General features: G+C 38.8%; 1 protein-coding gene and 1 long non-coding RNA gene across 5 annotated transcripts in view; one reads left to right on the forward strand and one right to left on the reverse strand.

Annotated features, from left to right (window-relative positions):
* Nucleotides 1-19,264, forward strand: part of LOC115283059 — a 32,956-nt gene extending 13,692 nt beyond the window's left edge. For all 3 annotated transcript variants that reach the window (XR_003904881.1, XR_003904882.1, XR_003904880.1), the window contains exons 3-4: nt 18,016-18,094; nt 19,132-19,264. This is a non-coding gene — a long non-coding RNA (uncharacterized LOC115283059). The remainder of the gene's footprint in view (nt 1-18,015; nt 18,095-19,131) is intronic.
* Nucleotides 1-21,282, reverse strand: part of TADA2A (transcriptional adaptor 2A) — a 48,620-nt gene that overhangs the window by 4,303 nt on the left and 23,035 nt on the right. For both annotated transcript variants that reach the window (XM_029929367.1, XM_029929366.1), the window contains exons 7-13: nt 21,019-21,091; nt 11,625-11,688; nt 9,754-9,797; nt 6,770-6,880; nt 4,400-4,471; nt 1,554-1,686; nt 940-983 (exon numbers count right to left, since the gene is read on the reverse strand). In XM_029929367.1, the coding sequence (XP_029785227.1) occupies nt 940-983; nt 1,554-1,686; nt 4,400-4,471; nt 6,770-6,880; nt 9,754-9,797; nt 11,625-11,688; nt 21,019-21,091 (541 nt within the window). The remainder of the gene's footprint in view (nt 1-939; nt 984-1,553; nt 1,687-4,399; nt 4,472-6,769; nt 6,881-9,753; nt 9,798-11,624; nt 11,689-21,018; nt 21,092-21,282) is intronic.

Here is a 21,282-nt window from a genome sequence, read left to right on the forward strand (position 1 = left end):
CTGTGTTACATTATTGTTGCCTGTATTTCTGTATGTAGATTTGGGGGACAGGGTTAGAAGTAAGAAGTTTGTAAAATAAAAGTTGGATTCAGTTGTCCTGACTATTCTCTAAAAGACTGTCTTTTCTCTTTTAAGTATTAAGAAATAATCACCTGAAACAAAAAAATACATTTTTTTAAAAGGACCCCTAAAGTTGTCTTCTCTGAGCCTGGTCCAGACCCTGAATCTGAGAGACTTTAAATGGGATCAAAGGTCTAGTGTTTCAAGCTTTCAAAGAATGGTAAAAGTGCAGGTAGTGTCATCTTTCTGACCAGCACAGGTGCTACAGTAGCATGCTCTGATAAGGGAAAGTGGCGAATCTAGCATATGGAGCAGGGGTGAATAACCACTGGCAACTGAAACTGGCAAAGAAACACCACGATTTTGGATCAGAGCTCTAGAACTCATTCCACCCCAAATTAACATTCACTGATTACCAAGAACCAAGGATTACCAGATTATCATATGGTTTAATCTTACTGTGTCAACTAACCCCAAAATAGAGGACACACCCAAAGAGGTAAAGATAACAAACAGAAATACCTCAAATCTCCCAATTATTAAGAAACCCTTGAATTTTTGCTCAGGATACAAAGCCTTTAATTCACCTCTTGTGAGACAAATCTCAAAAGCTGTGGTAGGTACAACTGCAGCAAAGGAACGGCTCATGAACACTGGTAAAATAAAAAAAAAAACACCTCTCTGGAGTTCTTTCTTCCCTGGTCTCTGTACTTAAACCCTGAAGATTCTGAAAGCTTGCTGATGTTTACAAACTGGGATGACACTTACCATTACTCTGTCTAAGCACCTTGCTCCCAGAAAAGGGGAATGGACTACTGGGTGAATCCCTAGAATGAAAACTTCACAATCAAGTCTTGCTCTGACCTGAAAAATAATTACCTGAATTCGAAGCCATCGGAATAGAAGGGCTCAGGCCAGAATCACTAAAACAAAGAAGAGGAATTTAACTAATGTAATACTAACACCAAACATGGCAGCTTCCAAAAGCCCACACTGATTGGGTGCCATTTACCAGGTTGGTTACTTTAAAGGGATGTAATGAGATAGACTGTGCTGTTTTATAGGATATCCTACTATACTAAGCAGGAAGGGAAATCTGTTTTGTGGGGTGTTAAGAAATCACTTGGGTTTGTTAAGAAGAGCTCTTAGACTGGAACACAATGGAAACCAAGCACAGGGAAAGGACAAGGACACGATTCACCAATAGAAATCATTCCAATAGATATGGAGGAGAGAGGTGGCATGGGTGGAGGAATTTACTAATTAAAAAAAAATAGGACAAAAGTAACAAAGAAGGGGGTCATCTATGTTTCTCAAAACTGTCAGTATCACAGTGTTTCTGAGATAGACTGCTAAAATTTTCTGAGTTTTTCTAGCTACCCAATTATTACTACTCTGCCATGTGGGTGGGGTACCCATGGAAATGTCTGAAACTACACGTAAAAGCCAAAGCATCCAAGAAGATGCTCTTTCTCCCTGGACTAATCACTCACATGTCAGCTTGCCGGCGGAGCCACTGCTGGCAAGCGCTACTGTCCTGGATGTACTGGAGAACCTCGGAGAGCATGGTGCGTTTAAGGCGCTCCTCCTCTCGGGTCTTCTTGAGGTGGTCATAGGTTCTGGCGCCTGAAGGTGTAGGGGACAGCATAATTGCAATGACAGTGCAGCAGAACTAACTGAAGGGCTTCCTGACTGATCAGCAAACAGTTCGCCTTTTTTTTGCTTTCCTTTGCAAAACTGCTTCCACAATTATTTTTCTAAGAGCAACGTGATATCCCCAAGTTTGAAATCCCTTTTTGACAAGAAATGACTAATATTTTTATTGTTTTTCTAGCTTTAAGAAATTTGTGGGGGGGTGCCTGGATGGCTCAGTCGGTTAAAGGACCGACTTTGGCTCAGGTCATGATCTCATGGGTTGTGGGTTCAAGCCCTGCATCAGGCTCTGTGCTGACAGCTCAGAGTCTGAAGCCTGCTTTGGATTCTGTGTGTCCCTCTCTCTGTCCCTCCCTGACTCATGCTCTGTTTCTCTCTATCTTGATAATAAATAAAGATAAAAAAAAAAGAAAAAAAGAAATTTGTGGACAGGGGGTGCCTGGGTGGCTCCACCCAGGGGGTGGCTGGGTGGCTCCAACTTCAGTTCAGGTCATGATCTCATGGTTTGTGGGTTTGAGCCCCACGTTGGGCTGACAGCTCAGTGCTTTGGATTCTGAATGTCTCTCTCTATCCCTCCTCCACTCACACACTCTATCTCTCTCAAAATTAATAAATAAACATTAAAAAAAAAAGAATAGAAAAGAAAAATTTGGGGGCAAAGGCAACCTGCTGGCTCACTCGGTGTAGCATGCGACTCTTGATCGTGGGGTTTTATGTTCTAGCCCCATGTCAGGTATAGAGATTACTTAAAAATAAAATCTTAAAAAAAAAAGCAAAAGAAATATGGGGGCTAAAAACTGCAAAACAGAGAAGTACAAAGAAAATAAGAGCCACTCATATTTTCCACTTCCAAAGAGTAACAAACTTCTAATACTGTCATATTTGCCTCCTGTTCTATTTTCTTGTTTCAAAGTTACACAAGTGCTATAAGCATACTCTTCTTGAAAAAACAATTAAAATTACAAATAAAAATAGGTCCTCATTGATTGGCACTATTCCTTTCCTCTCTTTCCCAGAGGCGACCAATACCTGAGGTAATCAAAACCTGGTATCAGTGTCTCTTATATACATCTTGTCACACAAAAGTTGTGTGGTGTTTTTTACATGTTAACAAAACTGTATAGACTCTAAAGTTCCAAACCATATTCCATAAAGCCCCAGGATATCAAGAAAATATCTCAGGGGCTACTGTAAAGAGCAAGGCACTACCATGTAATGGTGGTCCTGGTTTCCATACATAACTTGCACCACCAGACTTCAAAGTAGTTCCACTTTTATCTTATTTATAGACTAGGCACTATATAAAATTCCATTTTGAAATAGTTTCCATTGTTAAAAATAAAAAACCATTATGCTAGGCTGAACTTACACCCAACAAGGCTACTTCTTATGGGAAGTGGATGATAGTTTTCAACCAACAGGAAGGAGGGAATGTTAAAGATCTCTCCAATAAAACAACAGAAACTGCCACTTACTTAGCATTTACTGTGTGCCAGGTACTGTGCTATGTGCTTAAGCATTATTTCTAATTTAACCCTACTAGCTCTAAGAGATTTGAAAAATTGAAATCTAAACAGAGTTACAAATTTGGTAAACATGAGAGCCGGAATCCAAACCCAACCTGCCCAAGTCTAGACCTCAAGCTCTTAACTACTATAATCCACTGCCTTCCCTTATGGCCTGGCTTTACTACAACTACTTCTTTAACCACTTTAAATCTTAGTTTCTTCATTACATGGAAATAACAGTGCCTATCTCCTAAGTTTATTACACGAATCACAGCATACGGCCTGGTGCATGGTGGAAGATGTTAGCTGTTACTAATATAATTATTATTACTACCTCAAGTAACTGGAATGCAAGCATATAGAAAGAACCATTTGAAGCTTGGTTAATACAAATAATCAGACCATGCACCACAAAATTTTAAAAGGCTGAGACTAAAAATCAGAATACAAAATTCTTTTCTTAGAGGCCATAGCAGATTCCCACATCTAAAGCAATACCTCTCTTTTGTGTTGTCACTTTTATTTTACCTGAGGTAACCATATAATGGTATTTATAAGGATTATACACAAGAAACTTTACTGGAAAGATCAAAAACTCATTTCAAAAAAAGAAAACTTATTTTAAAAACTCCACAAAGCTGGGGCGCCTGGGTGGCTCAGTCGGTTAAGCCTCCGACTTCGGCTCAGGTCAGATCTCACATTCGTGGGTTCGAGCCCCGCGTCAGGCTCTGTGCTGACAGCTAGCTCAGAGCCTGGAGCCTGCTTCCGGTTCGGTGTCTCCTTCTCTGTCTGCCCCTCCCCCTCTCATGCTCTTTCTCTCTCTGTATCAAAAATAAATAAAACATTAAAAAAAAAAAACCACTCCACAAAGCCAAAAAAAAAAATCTTCAAAGCCTCAGAGATTTCCTTTCTGTGTTTAGAAGACACTTGCTGGGGAGCCTCGGTTGATTGGCTGGCTGAGGGTCTGACTCTTGGCTTTGGCTCAGGTCATGATCTCACGGTTGTAAGAGAGAGCCCTGTATCAGGCTCTACACTGGGCATGGAGCCTGCTTGGCATTCTCTCTCGCTCTCCCTCTCTCTCTGCTCCTCCCCTGCTTGTGCCCCCCCCCACCCAAAAAACCCAAAAATTCTAAGAAGACACTGGCTATTGATATAATGTGTAGCTTAAGCATACTTACTACAAAAATTGGTAATGCCTGCTGTTCTGTATTCCTGGAGCCTCTTGATTTCCCTTCGGAGTTCAAATTCCACTGTTTATCCCAAAAAGAATGAAAGAGAAAAATTGTAAAGCCAAAATCAACATCAAGGAACACTTCTGCTTTTGAGTGTTTTCAGTAATTCTGTCTTATATAAAAGACTGGGCAATTACATTTGGGAAATCCTATATAATGATGCCATCTCATTAGAAATTTTACCCAAAAGGAGCACCTACGTGGCTCAGTTGGTTAAGCATCTGACTCTTGATTTCAGCTCAGGTCACGATCTCATGGTTCATGAGTTTGAGTCCCACATCGGGCTCTGTGTGGAGACTGCTTGGGATTCTCTCTCCCTTTTTCTCTCTCTGCCCCTTCCCTGAGCTCTCTCTCTCTCAAAATAAATAAATAAACTTAAAAAAATTTTTATCCAAGAGTTGAGAAAAACCTACTCTAACTGTCTTTTGGCTACATCTCCAACTGGAGAAAGCAGCTGGAATTGTCTCCCAGAAAATGGCACAGTGAACTGGCTAATTCATTAGCTACAGAAGTAATGAATAGAATTTTTTAAACAACTAAGTTTCCTTGCTCTTTAGCCTCTGTTTATCTATCTAAATCCTTTTATAAAAGCTGTCTCTGCTATTACTTGATGTGGCCCTTTTGCAAGCAAAGGACAAAAGCTCTGTACTCAAGTGCCAGATAGTTTTTTTTACAGCTTTTCTCAACATAGGAACAAAAGAGCTTTGTTTTTCATAAACCAAAGATCTCTGCCTCCTCTAAGTGCACAGATCAGGTTGCACTGCTTGGGTTATTATGTGGTAGAATATTAAAATTTGGGTGCTTTGAAACAGAGGATCAAGGAAGAGCCTGGACAATCCATGGGGTGTAGTTCTTTGCAGTGACACATAAACCAGGGATGGCACAAACTGGGACAGGAAGTAAAGGATCAGTCACCCAGTAGAAACCACACAAAGAATGCCAACCAAACAGGGTGTTTGATGAGGACAACCAACAAGGCTCAGATAAATGCCTATAATGCCATGCAAGAAATAGTTGCATGATGAGAACAGGATATGAGTGTTGGTAAAGCATTTTCCCTAAATTTGAGGGTCAAATACATACATCTCACAATGAAAGGTACAGACTAAGCCATCCAATCCAGATGATATTTTTTATTTATTGATTTTAACATTTATTTTTGAGATAGATCATGAGCGGGGGAGGGGCAGAGAGAGAGACACACACAAAATCCGAAGCAGGCTCTAGGCTTTGAGCTGTCAGCACAGAGCCTGACGCATGATCTCAAACCTACGCTGTGAGATCATGACCTAAGCTGAAGTGGGATGCTCAACCAACTGAGCCACTCAGGCGCCCCGAATCCAGATTATTTTAAAGTGTAGGCCTTATTGCCTTAACAACTTCAATTTTTTTATAGTGAAAAATCAAATGATAACTGGGCAAAGGTCTTTCAGAAAGACAGGCAAGAGAATGATGGAAGTACCGGGATGCCTGGCTGGCTCAGTCGGTAGAGCATGAGACTCTTGATTTCGGGGTTCAGCCCCATGTTGGGTGTAGAAATTACCTAAGGAAATTAAAAAATTGTTTTTAATATTTAAAAAAAAAAGAGAGGGAGCACCTGGGTGGCTCACTTGGTTAAGCATCCAACTTTGGCTCAGGTCATTATCTCACAGTTTGTGGGTTGGTGCCCCATGCTGGACTCTGTGCTGACAGCTCTGAGCCTGAAGCCTGTTTTGGATTCTGTGTCTCCCTCTATCTCTGCCCCTCCCCTGGTTGCACTCTATCTCTCTCTCTCAAGAACAAATTAACACTAAAAGAAGAGAGCGAGAGAGAGAATGATGGAAGTACTACCTCCATGAGTCATCCAACTCTTGTCCCTATTTTAAAAACTACTTTTAATGCTAAAGTATTTATGAACAAAATGATATGATGTCTGAGATTTGCTTCAAAATAATCCAGTTGAGGATAGGAGAAGAGGGGGTGACAGAAATGAAACTGGATGAGCTATGTGTTAATTGCTGAAGCTGAGTGATGGATACATGGAGGTTCATTACACTATCAGACCTACTTTTTTATATATTTGAAAACTCCCATAATAAAAAGTCAGGGAAGAAACTAAAAAACTGTTTATCTGGGAGCAAGAAAGCTACTAGACTTTTTAACCTCTTTTGTCCCACCCCCAAATCATTTCAAGGTAATAAAGGGAAGAAAAGATAAAAAATATTCATGTATTTATTTCTAAAACGTCACCTAAGACATACCATTATCTCTATTTATATAAACACACACAGACACACACACACACAAATACTTGCACAAAACTCAAAAAGCACCTACGTGCATGGCTTTCAATGAACTTGTCATGCTCCACTGGCCCCACTATCCTTGCAAATCGCCTCATTGTTTCATAAAGGTCTTGGACTTCCTTGGGATACCGCCGTTCCATCACTACAGAGAAAATAAAACACAACCATGCATAGAGAATATAAAAATCTCTAAGTTATCTGCATTTCTTTTACAAGAAGTGGAATGGAAGGATACCATCCCTAACCTCACATGACTAATTTACCCATGACAGGAAGCAAACAGGAAAGCCAAGAATGCAAAACATTAATCATAATGATAACAGCATTACAGTAACTATCACACAGGGATGCTGTTATCACTGGAGAACTGAAGATCATCTGCATTACTGAGCAGCCTGGAGACCTCCACACCTCAGTCTCTTAATCTGTAAAGGGGCAGGGACTGCTGGCAGTAATGGAAAGGACAGTTAAAGGCAGATCATGCACTCTTAGGTACAACGACTGGCAAAATTTTTGGTATGAACTTCCACAGGAAAACAAAGGAAGTGCATGTAGAAGAGGTAGATCAGCCTAGAAAAAAATGTGTAATCTCTTTCTACGAAGTTATATTTTGATAACTATCATCCAAGTACGTGGTCATATACACAGGATACTGTATTCTGTGTACACAGGTACCTGATCCTCAGGTAGTAACTCTGAGGATCACTAATGACCAACTTTCTAATAAAAAGGGGAATCAGCAAGGAGCATGGGGAGTAAAACCTATGAACAGTAAGTGGTAGGTTGGAAGTGCCAGGAACTGCTACTTGGTCATTTCCATCAGAAACTATACCGAAACCAGGCAATTAGATGAATTAATTAGTAACTACTGATTGGATGAACTGATCAGTAACTAAATTAGTTCTGTGCACTTTTGGACTACAGATACAGGCTTTCAGTTAAGATCATTATTGAAATTAAGTCTCTTTTTAGCTCAATCTCTTCCCAGACACTATTATCCACAAATTTCAGGTGCTGATTTGATGGGCAGCCATAGATTGATTATCTTCACTACTAAAAAACTCCCAAAACCAAAAGTAAAAAAAACACCCTGAAGGGATGGTACAGAAGAAATAGGAGTAAAAATTTTTAATTTCACAGAAAAATGCTTCTGCCTATGATATTAAGGTCACATACACTCACTCTAATGGCAGTTGAAAACTCTGAAACCACATTTTACAATGCTGCTTCTTTCTCAGAAGCAACTGAGCCTCCTCTCAGCTCTACACATACGAAACACAGTTAAAAGAATAATCAAGCTAAACTGACCCCTGTGTACCAGCCGAGAACAGAATTTACGTGAGTCAAGGTCTACTATGCACAAAGGTCAAAATCCTATTGACCTGTTATTGAAATCCCAGGCATTCAGACACAGGAACTGACTACCGTAGCTATAAGAATATGACCAATTATTATCTATAAAAAGGGCAATGGAAATCTGATTGTGAGTTACTTTTGCAAACCCACAGTTCTGAATGAGGTTAAAGAGGGAATCTCATCTGCTATAAGGAATATAAATTGATACAACCATTTACTGGAAAGCAGTCTGGCAGCAAATGCCAAGCATTTTTAATGATCACATTCTTTGACCTATTAACTCCCCTTCTGGGAATCCGCCTTTAAAAAATTCTATGGGGCACCTGAGTGACTCAGTTGATTAAGTATCTGGACTCTTGATTTCAGCTGAGGTCATGATCTCATGGTTCGGTTTATGAGCTTGAGCCCTACATTGGGCTCTGCGCTGACAGTGAGGAACCTGCTTCGGATTCTCTCCCCCTCTCTCTCTCTGCCCCTCCCTCTCTCTTTTTCTCTCTCTCTTTCAAAAAATAAACATTTAAACAATTCTAAATATATTTAGAGCTTTATTCACAAGTTCATCAGAGGATTATTTGTAATGATTTAAAAAACTAAAGCTAAATATTTAATAATAAAAGTTAAGTTAGGCCTATTATATATTTACATATATATACACACAACATATTATGTAACTATTAAGAGTGGCATCCTCAAAACACCACAATCACTTGAAAAAGTATAACAGAAAGTGAAAAAAATGTAACATACTTATTATGTTAACATATGTTAACATTTAACCCATGACTGGCTGACCTGCACCCTACAATGGCCCAGAGTGTCAAACCCTATAAAATTCTATCAACTAGGATATGAAGCACAATAGTCATCAGGTACTTTTACAAAAAAGAATACTGTGCCATACAAGCATTATAAACATTTCTATAAAAAATATTGTAATTATTATGCGACCATCGTTCTTATTTGCTGAACAAACTCCACAGTGTAGAAGAAGAAAAAAGTAGAGACTTTCTGCTCAACCTAGGGAACTCCAATATTTTTAAATAGTAACATCAAAGTGAGCATTCACTTAAAAATCATTATACAGAGCTAAATGTCTTTTGTTTGTCCACTACCATGCACAACACAGATTGATTTTTCAATAAAAATGTTTAACAACCTGATGATCATGGTTATTTAACATATAGTTCCTTTCCAGTTCCAGAAAATGACCGATTAATATTCATGCTGTAATTACTATACTACTTTAAAAAAAAGGTTTTACCATACAAATGTTGATCACATATTAATGGTTCTTAACTCTATGTAATATAACTTCCTTGAAGATATTTTAAAAATAAAGATGCTCTAGCACTAATCCTCAGAGATTCTGACTTAACAGTCTGGGTTGATACCCAGGCATGAGACTTTTTTAAAGCTTCCTACATGATATGCTGGTGCGCCTGGCTGGCTCAGTCAGTAAAGCATGTGACTCTTGATTTTGGGGTCATGTATTTGAGCCCCATGCTGTGTGTGAAGATTACTTTAAAAAAAAGGGGGGGGGGCTTCCTATTGATGCAAATATGCAACTTGGATTAAGGACTGTTGCCATAAATGATTTGTTTAAAACTGTTCAATAACGTTAGAAGAAATTTTAAAATAAAGAAAGCAGCTAATACTTACACTGGAACTTTCTAAGGTTGATTAATCCATGGTCTCTTATAATTCTAGGATGAAAACCACAATAAAGTATATTATAATTAGTTCCACATTTAATACTTCTTCCACACGCAGCATTATTAGGCATGCAACACTGTGGGGTGGAATATTAAAGACATCACTCCCCACAAGTTTCTGAAGGGCAGTGAGTCTGCTAACACAATTTTAAGTTCAACCATCATAGATTTGTCCTTTTCTTGGACATGGTAGACTCTCAGTACTATTTGCCGGATGAATGGATGAACACTCAAAAATACTGAAAAACATGTCTGTAATTTGGCATGAAACAGAAGGAAATCTGTGTCCATGTCATAAAAATTAAACTATTCAATTTAGGGAACTGATAATGGAGAACAGCCATTTAAGGGAAATGGCTAAATCATAAAACGGCACCATGATCACCCATTCAACATTTACAACTGTACGTGTGTATATTCACATAATGTTTTGAAGCTATTTGAAATAAATATCATGCATGTTTAATGAAAAGGTCTCCATAAAACGTAAGATTAAACAGCAACCTCAACCACGGAGTTCTACAATACTGTCTAACTTGATTTATGTATTTTAAGCAAAATAAAATTTAAGTAAACCATGCAGAGTTATGTGTCTGGAACCTCTGATTTTATATCACATGTATTCATAACTAGTAATGAAGATTCTCACAGTAGCAACTGGGTAATCTTCTTTAGTACTTCTCTGAACCTAACTCTAGGCAAGCAGAGAATAAACATGACTTTAGGTCACATCTTGGTCCTGCAAGAGTGCCTCCCAAGTCCTATTCCTGTTTTTGTTGTTGTGATGTCACTGTGTTTCCCGTGTAACATCATGACAACACACATGCACACTCATACCCTCTGCATACCCTTCTCTGAACTGCTAAAAGTCTCTGTACTCTGTTAAACCTGTCTGCATCCATAATTTCTTAGTCTGAGTGTATGTTTTTTGTTCTGTTGCAAACAGAAGGAATGACTTTAGAGTGTCTGAAACTTGTTCAGAATTTCTTTGAAATCCTTAGGTAAGACTTCTCATAAAAACAAGCCATTAGAATGAGAGCATTAAAGGGGCACCTGAGTGGCTTGGTTAAGCATCTGACTCTTCATTTCAGCTTAGGTCAAGATCTCAAGGTTTGTAATATCAAGCCCTGCTCTGGGTTCTGCGCTGACAGCATGGAGCCTGCTCATGATATTCTCTCTCTCTCTCTCTCTCTCTCTCTCTCTCTCTCTTTCTCTTTTTCTGCCCTGACACTCTGTTTGCACTCTCTCTCTCAAAATAAACATTTAAAATAAAGAATGAGAGCATTAAAAAAAGCATAACAATTTGATAACAACTTGAATTTAACTGTTCCTTTTTTCCTTAAAACAGCATACCCATATTAGGGGCACCTGTGTGGGTCAGTTGGTTAAGTGTCTGACTCTTGGTTTTGGCCCAGGTCATGATCTCATGGTTCATGGGTTTGAAGCCCACATCGAGCTTCATACTGACTGTGTAGAGCCTACTTGGGATTCTCTACCTCTCCTTCTCTCTGCGTCTTCTCTACTTGCTCTGTCTCTCAAAACAAAAACAAACAAACAAACTCTGAAAAACAAAAAACAGTATACCCTATTATTTATGGCCATCATAACATCAAAAAAGGGTGAGGAAGGTGAAGGTAAAAAAGAAAAAAAAGGACAAGCATTATTACCTCCATCTGACAGATGAAAAAGTTAAGGATCAAGGAAGATCAGTGTCTTCCTCAAGTGACAAGATGAGCCACAGGTAGAAGTTCTTATGGGCTATATGTGGTATTCAATAGTCCATACCTGAAAGAAGGCAGGATGGTTTTCCATACTTACTTTTTTCGTCTTTGTCTCTCTTTTAACCTGGAATGATAGATATCTACTACAGCCATCTTCAGAGCTATAAACAAACAGACACACACATAGATATAAAGCCAAGACAAAAATAAACCTTTTATCCAAACTGTCCTAAACTTTGAACCTCATTTTGCTAACTATACCACACTCACTGGTCTAGGCAATTTGTCTCCTGGAAACAAAAATGTCCTAGGATACTGAATTTCTTTATCAGTAAATTACAGTAAAGTTTTTTTCCTGTGTACACATTTTATATGGCATTATCCTACTGATAACAACTTCTGCTTTTACTGAACACCTCTTTTGGCCATGCCTTGTTAGGTACATTACTAGCTTTCATATAACAGGAATCTGAACTTCGGTGATACATGGGCTAGACATTGCATCTATTAGAATAGTCATAAAAATGAATACTGACTGGAGTTATAACCTCACAGGCATAAGTTCAGTAGACAATGTCAAAACAAAACTAATGTAAACAACGTACAGTAAAGACATTTTCCCAGAGTAGCAGTTTTCAGTTGGGGAGTAACAACGATTTAGGGGATGGTTTTGCATTCAGTACTAAAAAGTTCCACTAAATAGCCTAACAACTCCAAAACTATATCCTGCTTTGTCACCATGTTCTAATCATTTCCTGGCTTTAGTCTCACGTTAAGGACCCAGGGGATTAGGAGAAACTGCAGACAACAAAAGGTTTCCTCAATATAATAGTTCTGGTTCTTTCTCTGGCCAATTTTTCCATCTTCAGAGTTCCTCAGGGTTCTGTTCTCATCTTTTCACCCTTAACCTTATTCCTATAAACTCAGCTACTTCTATGGTTCTAGGTACCATCAAAATACATAATCTCACATTTGGATGTTTATTTTAAGCTCCAGACACTATCTGGATATCTCTACTTACATGTCTTCAGTTACAAACTTATACTCTATCTCTTTCTCCAAACTCTACTGTCCAAGACAGAAATCAATGGGACTCTCCCTCCTGTGACTCCATACTACTCAGAAAAACTTATCTATACTGAAGGCTTCAGTCTCTCTCAAATTTCTCTCTTATTCATATTCCTCAGCTCAGCCATCTTGTGTCCCCTAGATCACTGCATGTACTCCTTTAATAACTCTGTTCCTACCTTATTCTAATTCAACCCTTCATATGGTACCAGGGTAATGTTCTAAGCATAATCCGATGGTGTATTTCCCCTGCTGATGATTTTTTTGTGGCTTCCTCTCCACTTACTGGAGTTCAAACCCTTGCACATTATATAAAACCCCTTATTGTCTTGAATCTGTTTATCTTCCCAGTCTCATTTCCTACCATTCCCTTATATGCCCTATATACCATGCACACGAGACAATCTGCCCTAGATCACACAGCTGCTAAATGCAGAGCAAGTATTCAAACCCAGACATTCTGGTTTTAGGGCCTCGAGTAGGAAAGACACTGAAACTGCCCAACATGTTTACTTTCTCTGTGTTAGTCCTATATTCTAAATCTGGCTCATCTAAAAATGAAATGTGTGTTAAAAAAAAAACACCCAGAAGTAAAAAACTCCTATAGGTTTATAATCTGAAGACCCGCTAAAGTTAAGAAATAAAGACCAACCATTAAGAGCTCTAGAAGAAAATATGAAGACTGCTTAACTTAGCACTAGCTATCTTAAACCATTCTTCTTATCCATAATCTATGGATTCTGAAGGAATCTTAATGTTTAATAATTTTAGTAGATTCTAGAACTATTTTAATTACTTGCTATCTCCTTAGGGTTTGTATAAGTTGAAAGTTTGGTGGGTTTTGTTTTAATTACTGAATATATTCACAGAAGAAAGAGGCTCTAGAGCAAACGTAATGACCTGACATATGTCCTTTGAAAACTAAAATATGCTATTTAAAAGTTAGGTAGTATAATTCTTAACACACCAATTTTCCCAGGAAAGAATTTAGAAAATATGACAATCACATCTTCCAGGATAGTAAGCTTCATTCCAAAATAGAGCCTAGAGCTTCTGTAATACTGATGAACAAAAGAAGCAATATAATCTCATTGCTTATTAGAAGGATGTGTGATACAAATTCAAGTTTAGCCTATAGGGGTAATGAATCAACACAGATTCACATGTTATCCTAGAGTAACTTTTAAACCTTGTTTTCAAATATGTTCCTATTTGGAACAGACAAGTTAGATCTGCTAGAGCTGAACCTCTTCTCCCTATTCTATCTCCAGTTACCTTTCCCAGTGGTAGTCCCTAAGGGCACCTCCCTGAAACAGTCTGAAACCCACTTCTGCTCCCTTGAAACTAGATTTTCAGGCAGGAAAAAAAATGGAAGCAATCAAGTAAAACAGTACACAATGGCTCATTAGAAACAACAATTTCTTTCACCAATAAAAGCAACATAAGTTGAACAATGTACAATTCTAATGCACTGTCAATATAGTATCTCTGATAATAGAAATAAATTCTGGATACTCCATCCTGACTCATTACCGTGTATCTCACTGCTACCTGCCCTCAGGATAGTCTCAGATTAGTAGGAAGAAATAACAAAATCTAACAAAATCTAATCTAAAGCAAATGCACTATATATGTAGGTAATTTCAATCACTGGGAAATGACCAGGAATATTTTATCTAGGCCATTATGCCTTGAGTCTGAGATAAAAATAACAGAAGTTCTAGCTGGATGATATGAAGAGGTGAGTGGATGCATTGTTTTTTAAAGTTTACATATAAAGAAAAAAGTATTAGCTACTATGGATTTTTTGTTCATTTCTAATAAGTTCAAATTTTTAAACAATATTCCTTTATTTTTCCTTACAACTGCCCACAATTAAAGAAATCAATAATATCAGATTCAAGACTTAAGGCAATGGTTTTCTGACTTCTTTTAGGTAGGGGTGCCTGGGTGGTTCAGTTGGTTGAACATCTAACTCTTGATTTTGGCTCAAATCATGATTTCACAGTTTGTGAGTTCAAGCCCCACACTGGGATCTATGTTGACAGCACAGGTCCTGCTTGGGATTCTCTCTCTCCCTCTCTTTGCCCCTCCTCTGCTCTCTCTCTCTCTCAAAATAAATAAACCTTTAAAAAAATCACAAAGTTGCTTTTTTTTATTTTTTGTAGAATTCTTTCTATAAGTGAATTCTTTCTTGATTTATAGGGCTGTTCCATATAAAAGCTCACGTACCATGAAATACTCCATACACTGCCATTGCTTTCTAACACACTGCTTTGGAATGATAGGCCCTAGATTGCTATGCTGGTGAGATGCACTTTACATGCCTGTGTGGTGTAATAGGCAGGTAGAATCACAGATAAGGTATGTCTCTAACCAAGCACAAGTTTTATATTGGACTCTCTTTTTATACGAGAAATGGAATTAGGTAGTAAACAGTTCAAGACAGAAAGAGAAACCAAAACCAACAACAACAAACTAAGTAAACAGCTAATGCACACTGAGTATTTATCATGTTCCAAGCTCTTGGTGTGTCTTATCTCATTTATCTACCTAATAACAAGATGAGTTCAATAGGGAAAAAAATGCCTGGAAGATCCAGTGAAATTATTGCTAATTCTGAAAACACACTTCTGTAATTTTTCTAAGATGTTAACTTATCACATTGTTTCCTGAGACTTGGGTGGGAATGACTTAATTAAAATAGGAAAAATGAGGGGCACCTCGGTGGCTCAGTCGGTTAAGTGTCCAACTTCAGCTCAGGTCATGATCCCACAGTTTGTGGGTTCGAGCCCCGTGTCGGGCTCTGTGCTGACACTAGCTCAGAGCCTGGAGCCTGTCTTTGGATTCTGTGTCTCCCCCTCTCTCTCTCTCTCTCTGACCCTCCCCTGCTCATGCTGTGTCTCTCTCTCAAAAATAAATAAAAACATTTAAAAAAAATTTTTTTTAAAAACAGGAAAAAGGGGTGTCTGGGTGGCTCAGTCGGTTAAACTCCCAACTCCTGATCTCAGCTCAGGTCTTGATCTCAGGGTCATGAGTTCAAGCCCCACACTGGTAGAGCCTACTTAAAAAAAAAAAAAGGACCCCAACAACCAGGAAAAAAGCCAAAGAGACTATGTTACCAAAAAAATCTATAAGTACTGATGACTGGTTTCACTGCTGGATCATTTCAGCAGTTTGAACTGTGCAACTGGCTCTGAAGAACAAAGGGAAGTAAAGACACACAAAGAAATAAATGGAGAACTGGAATTCTCCCAGAGGAAAATGCATATTTGAAACTGTCTCTTTTATTTATAAAGAGCACATATAGCAGCAACTGATTAGAAAATCTTAACTACATGAATAACCCAGGGAGGACCACAGCACAGCAGGCAGAACAGAAATAAGAAGGCAGACACTAAAAGAATTAGAAGCACTGGTTCACATTCTACTTAAAGTGACTGGAAGTTTCAGTAAAGTGGGCAAGCAAAGAACCAGAGATCATTAAAAACAAACAAACCCAAACCACCCATAACCTAGTCACTCCTGAAATCTCAGCCTTGGGGGAAGAGATGTCTTCCTGTGATTACAATAGGGACTGATAACAAAGTTTCCCAACGGCTGGCCTTAAAATATTTCAAGAAGTGGGCAGAAGTCAGAGGCAGTTCCTTCCCACTGCAGTGTATTTCTAACATTGTTCAAAATAGCTGGCAACATGTCTCTGTTTTCCTGACAGAAGGCACTTACTGCTTGCTTGGCAAGAAAACCAACTCAGAGGACTTAACTGCAACAAAGCCAATTAAAATCCCTACTGCAACCACATAAGCACAAAGCCGTGACTCAGGTATTCCCCAGAAGCAAAGCTTTTTAAAATTCATCTCTCCCAAAAGCTTGTGGTCAAGATGTTCATGATTAATTCTGGGAGGGAACGAAGACTATGTGACCTAATAGTTAAAATCAAGAACTAGGAAGCCCTAGGCAAGTTACTTGAAGTCCTTTGTGCACTTTCCTGAATATAAAATGGGAAAGTACCCACCCCTACTTCTGAGCAATGTGGTGAAGCTATAAGATAACAAATGTGACATCTCTCTCTCTCTCACACACACACTCCCAACAACAAAAATGCAAGGTTGTAAAGACAGTTAAGTATAGTACAGTATTAAGAACATAGACTCTGCACTTGCAGGCTATACGGCCTTAGGCAACTTACTTGATATTTCCATTCTTCAATTTCCTCATCTACTAAATGGAGATGATGATGATGATGATGATGATGATGATACTGAACTCACAGAGTTTTGTGAGGATCAAATGAGGTCACATGTGTGAAGGGCTTATTAGCATGGCAAACATAAGGGCTGTATGTAATAGCTATTATGAGTAGTAGCATTTATGTCTAAAATGTCCTAAGCACAAAACTTTACATGCTTTACATGCCTTTAAAGGGAAGGGCACTGCCAGTAGATAGGTAATATGTAGTGACAAGGCTGGACCTCTGATCTATAAACCATTAAAGGATCTAAAGGCTGACAACATGAATTGGCCTCATGTTAAAGGAAAAAAGGTTAAAGAGGTTAAAAGAAAAAAAAATAGGTAGGGGAGTATCCATGCTTAGCCAAGAAATTTTGCTGAAATTAGCTTTCCAAATAGAGGGAGCATAAACTGTCCTAATGGGCAACTGTATGAAGTATTGAAAACACTGACCCAACACATAACAAGGAGCTCATTAACGCCTGTTGCTTGCCTAGGTTATGGGACAACAATTAGAAGATGCTGCACTCAGGGTTTTGTGAAACTCTGGGAAAGGGGAGTCCATAAATCTAGGAGAGATTTTCCCAAATAAAAGCAGACTAGGAAGAGATGGCCCACCAGGGAAAAGGTACAATACTGTGCATCTGCACTGAGATCCCAAATATACCATGACACAGGAAAGTGCCAAGTTATATCTTCTGCATCTTTTTCTGAACCAATAATTTCTACTTATTTCAATAAAATATATGATGGTGTCATTTAGGGATCCCAGAACTTCCTGACTTTTTTTCCTTGGACACTGCTTCACCTATGTAGCCTTTCCAGGACCAGCTTTCTGGTATGGAAATTAATTGCTGGAATGCAATTAATTACCCCTCCATTGTGTCCCAGTCCTCTATAATGGACCATTCAAACCCATCATATTAGACAAATTCCATGAATCATAGCAAAAGTCTTTGGGTGGGGAAAAAGGTTTGGTGGCATCAGCTCTGGGTTGGAATACAAAACCCAGCCAGTCTGTTTCCTTGCAGTAGTTGTGTAAGTGAGGGACAATAAAAGGAATATTATTAATGCTCAGTAATATTGAGAAATGGTATCATGGAATGGTAATAACACCAATCTCAATTATGTACCCTCTTTCATCAGAGACATTCACACTCTGACTAATCAGTGTTACCCTTTTTTTACAGGCAGTGGACACAAAGAAACAGCAAGCAAGATTGCAAGGACTTGACTAAGACCACACAGTGACTCAGAAGCAAGCCTGAGGTATGTCATTGCACAAAATATATGCCCCTCTCTCTGTTCTAACTATGTTTAGAAAGCCCCTTTTTGTTCCTTCTTCGGTGTTTGTGGGCTCCAGTCCCTCCCCTTCATGAAGTGTTCTGGGAGAAAATGTTTAGCTCAGGGACCGTACAAATGCCACACTGGACAGTGGGTCACACTGCCAGAGGAGCTAATATAAGCAATCTGGAGCCATAAACAAAGCACTCTTGTGGTACCAGCAAGTCATCCTTTAGATCTCAAGTGTGGCCAAAACTCTGTTAAATGTTAACATCTTTTAAAAAGTACCCATCTGGGGCGCCTGGGTGACTCAGTCAGTTGAGCGGCCAGCCAACTTTGGCTCAGGTCTCGATCTCACGGTTCGTGGGTTTGAGCCCTGCATCAGGCTCTGTGCTGACAGTTCAGAGCCTGGAACCTGCTTCAGATTCTGTGTCTCCCTCTCTCTCTGACCCTCCCTTGCTCATGCTGTTTCTCTCTGTCTCAATAATAAATAAAACATTAAGCAAATTAAAAATAAAAAAAAAATAAAAAGCACCCATCTAGAGGTACCTGTGTAACTCAGTCAGTTAAGCATCTGACTTGTGATCTCAGGTCATGATCTCATGGTTAGTGAGATCGAGCCCTGTGTCAGGCTCTGCACTGATAGCACCGAGCCTGCTGGGGATTCTGTCTCTCTCCCTCTCTACTCCTCCTGCCTCGTGCTTTCTCTCTTTCTCCAGATATGTACATAAACTTAAGGAAAAAAAGCACCCATCTCAACATCTTATAGTTTGCTACTAGACAGAGAGAAAACGGAGGCAGGGATTATTTACATTCTGTTAAAGCTGCTTCATATATAACAATCAGTAACTGATGCTTTGATTCTAATTCAAATGAACTAGAATCAAATGACTTACAAGGCTGTAGAAACTGTAGGAAGAACACAAATCAAGTATGTTGTAGGTTTGAAATGCTAACTGGAATAAGAATTGCTAATCAAAAGCTTCTTTCTGATTTTTTCCTGTTGCCCCCATTAATTACAGAAAGGATCACAAAAGCACTGGAAGAAACTGCAAATCTTGTTTCTACAAAGAATGAAGAGTGAAATTAAATACCAACCATTACTACAGTTTTCTTGATAATGTTGAAGCTGAAGAATAAAGACTTTGGAGAAGAGATTTGGCATATCTTTGACACAGTTGAACTATTACTGCCATGAAAAATTCTGACTTTCAATAGTAGGTACTTTTGAACAGTATCTCAAAGGCTGATATTTATGTAGAGTGTTTTTTTTTTTTGCATTATGAATAAGATACAAGCCAGGAAACAATACAATTTTAATGAAAAGTGGTATATGTGAGAAATACTGAATGGCAATCTGCACATTGTGTTTAAGGAGACACCACCCGAGGTAAGAAAGACCATCACAAGTACTAGGCTTGAAAAGAAGACTGACATGGAAGACTGAACAGATACTGTGTTATCTAGTGAATGCTCAAGTAGTTTGCTTTCAAGCTTTCCTCTTTTAGTTCTATCTGTGTCACTTCAACTTTCCTTAAAGTTGTGTGGGAGAAAAGGGGACGAATGAAATTTTGAGAAGAAAACAGCTTAAGAAATATATAGACAGAAAATCCTGAAGGTAAAATTTTTATGATGCCTCTTTCTGGTCCCAGATCTGATGTAACAAATACCTAAAGAGTTCTCCTATGGAGAAAAGAATCAGATTCCCTTCCTAGTGACAGAAGACCAGTTAATGCATCATGAAAACCTTATTTACAACTCAACAAGGATTCTACTTGCCTTTCCTGCCTGGGATACAGATTAAAGAGAAACAATGGGGGCACCTGCATGGGTTAAGCACCTGACTTCAGCTTAGGTCATGATCTCACAGTTCAGGAGTTTGAGTCCCTTGTCAGGCTCTGTGCTGACAGCTTGAAGCCTGGGGCCTGCTTCAGATACTGTGTGTGTCTCTCTCCCTTCTCCTGCTTGTGTTCGTTCTCTCTCTCTCTCCCTCCCCCACCCCTGCCCTTCCCCTGCTTGTGTTCTCTCTCTCTTTGCCTGTCTCTCTGCCCTTTCCCCACTTGTATTCTCTCTTTCTCTCTCTCAAAAATTAATAAACATTAAAGAGAGAGACAGAGACAGAGAGAGAGAGAGAGAGAGAGAGAGAAAGAAACAACAAAGATGCTGTTTGGGACATACAGAATCCAAGGATGTATTATTCACCTATTGTATCACATTCCATTCTAGACTAAAATGAAAGAAGACTAGGGATTATTTTAAATACATAGTTCAATGTACATGGAAAGAGAGAAACCAAGAGATTCAATGAAAGTCTAACCATTCACTTTTAAGAGTCCTGTTGGTATTAAGTACCTACATTTTAACAAAAGAATTGACATAAATCCTTAAAGGACTAATCTTATGTGAGAATTCTGAAGTGCTAAAAATTTAACAGTTCTGAGAAATAAGAAATTCTCAATCATGGTCTAAAAACCCTTAAAGAACTACCATTCTTTTCCCCTACTATGGGAAATTTGGTTAACAAATTTACAGTGAGCATTTAGTACCATCAGGTGCTACCGAAGTCCCAAGGCATTCACATTGATTCCCTTCCTTCTAAGGCGGCAGTCAGGGCCATTCAACCAATTACCTCAGTGCAAGCTCACCTCAGTCAAAAGAAAGATCACACAGTCCAAGACTGGGATACCAGCTATCATTACATGATATTCTCACCATTATCACAAATGATCTTTTTTATTGGGGTCCAAAAACAACAACAGGATAAATTTAGCAATTTAACCACTAGATTTTGACTCCCATAAGGGCAGACAGCATGTCTTATTCATCCTTCTATTCCTAGCACCCAACACAACACAATGTCACCACATACTTCATAATCAATAAAAATATTTGCAAAAACAAAATGTTACCATGTAAAATGTCCGAGTCATCTTCAACAAAATCGATGTCTCTCAAGTCCCATTCTGCGTAATTGTCAAACTCCTGTTTGGGGAAAAAAATTCCCATCCCAAACCCATCAGCACTGAGTACCTTCACAGTAGCTATGCTTTAGAAATGAACAAAAAAATAAGCAAACACTTGTTTAAAAGTACTGAATGGAGGGGTGCCTGGGTTGCTCAGGCAGTTGAGCATCCACTCTTGATTTCAGATCTGATCATGATCCCGGGGTTGGG

Source organism: Suricata suricatta, chromosome 17 (genome assembly GCF_006229205.1).
Source record: "Suricata suricatta isolate VVHF042 chromosome 17, meerkat_22Aug2017_6uvM2_HiC, whole genome shotgun sequence".
Taxonomy (NCBI): domain Eukaryota; kingdom Metazoa; phylum Chordata; class Mammalia; order Carnivora; family Herpestidae; genus Suricata; species Suricata suricatta.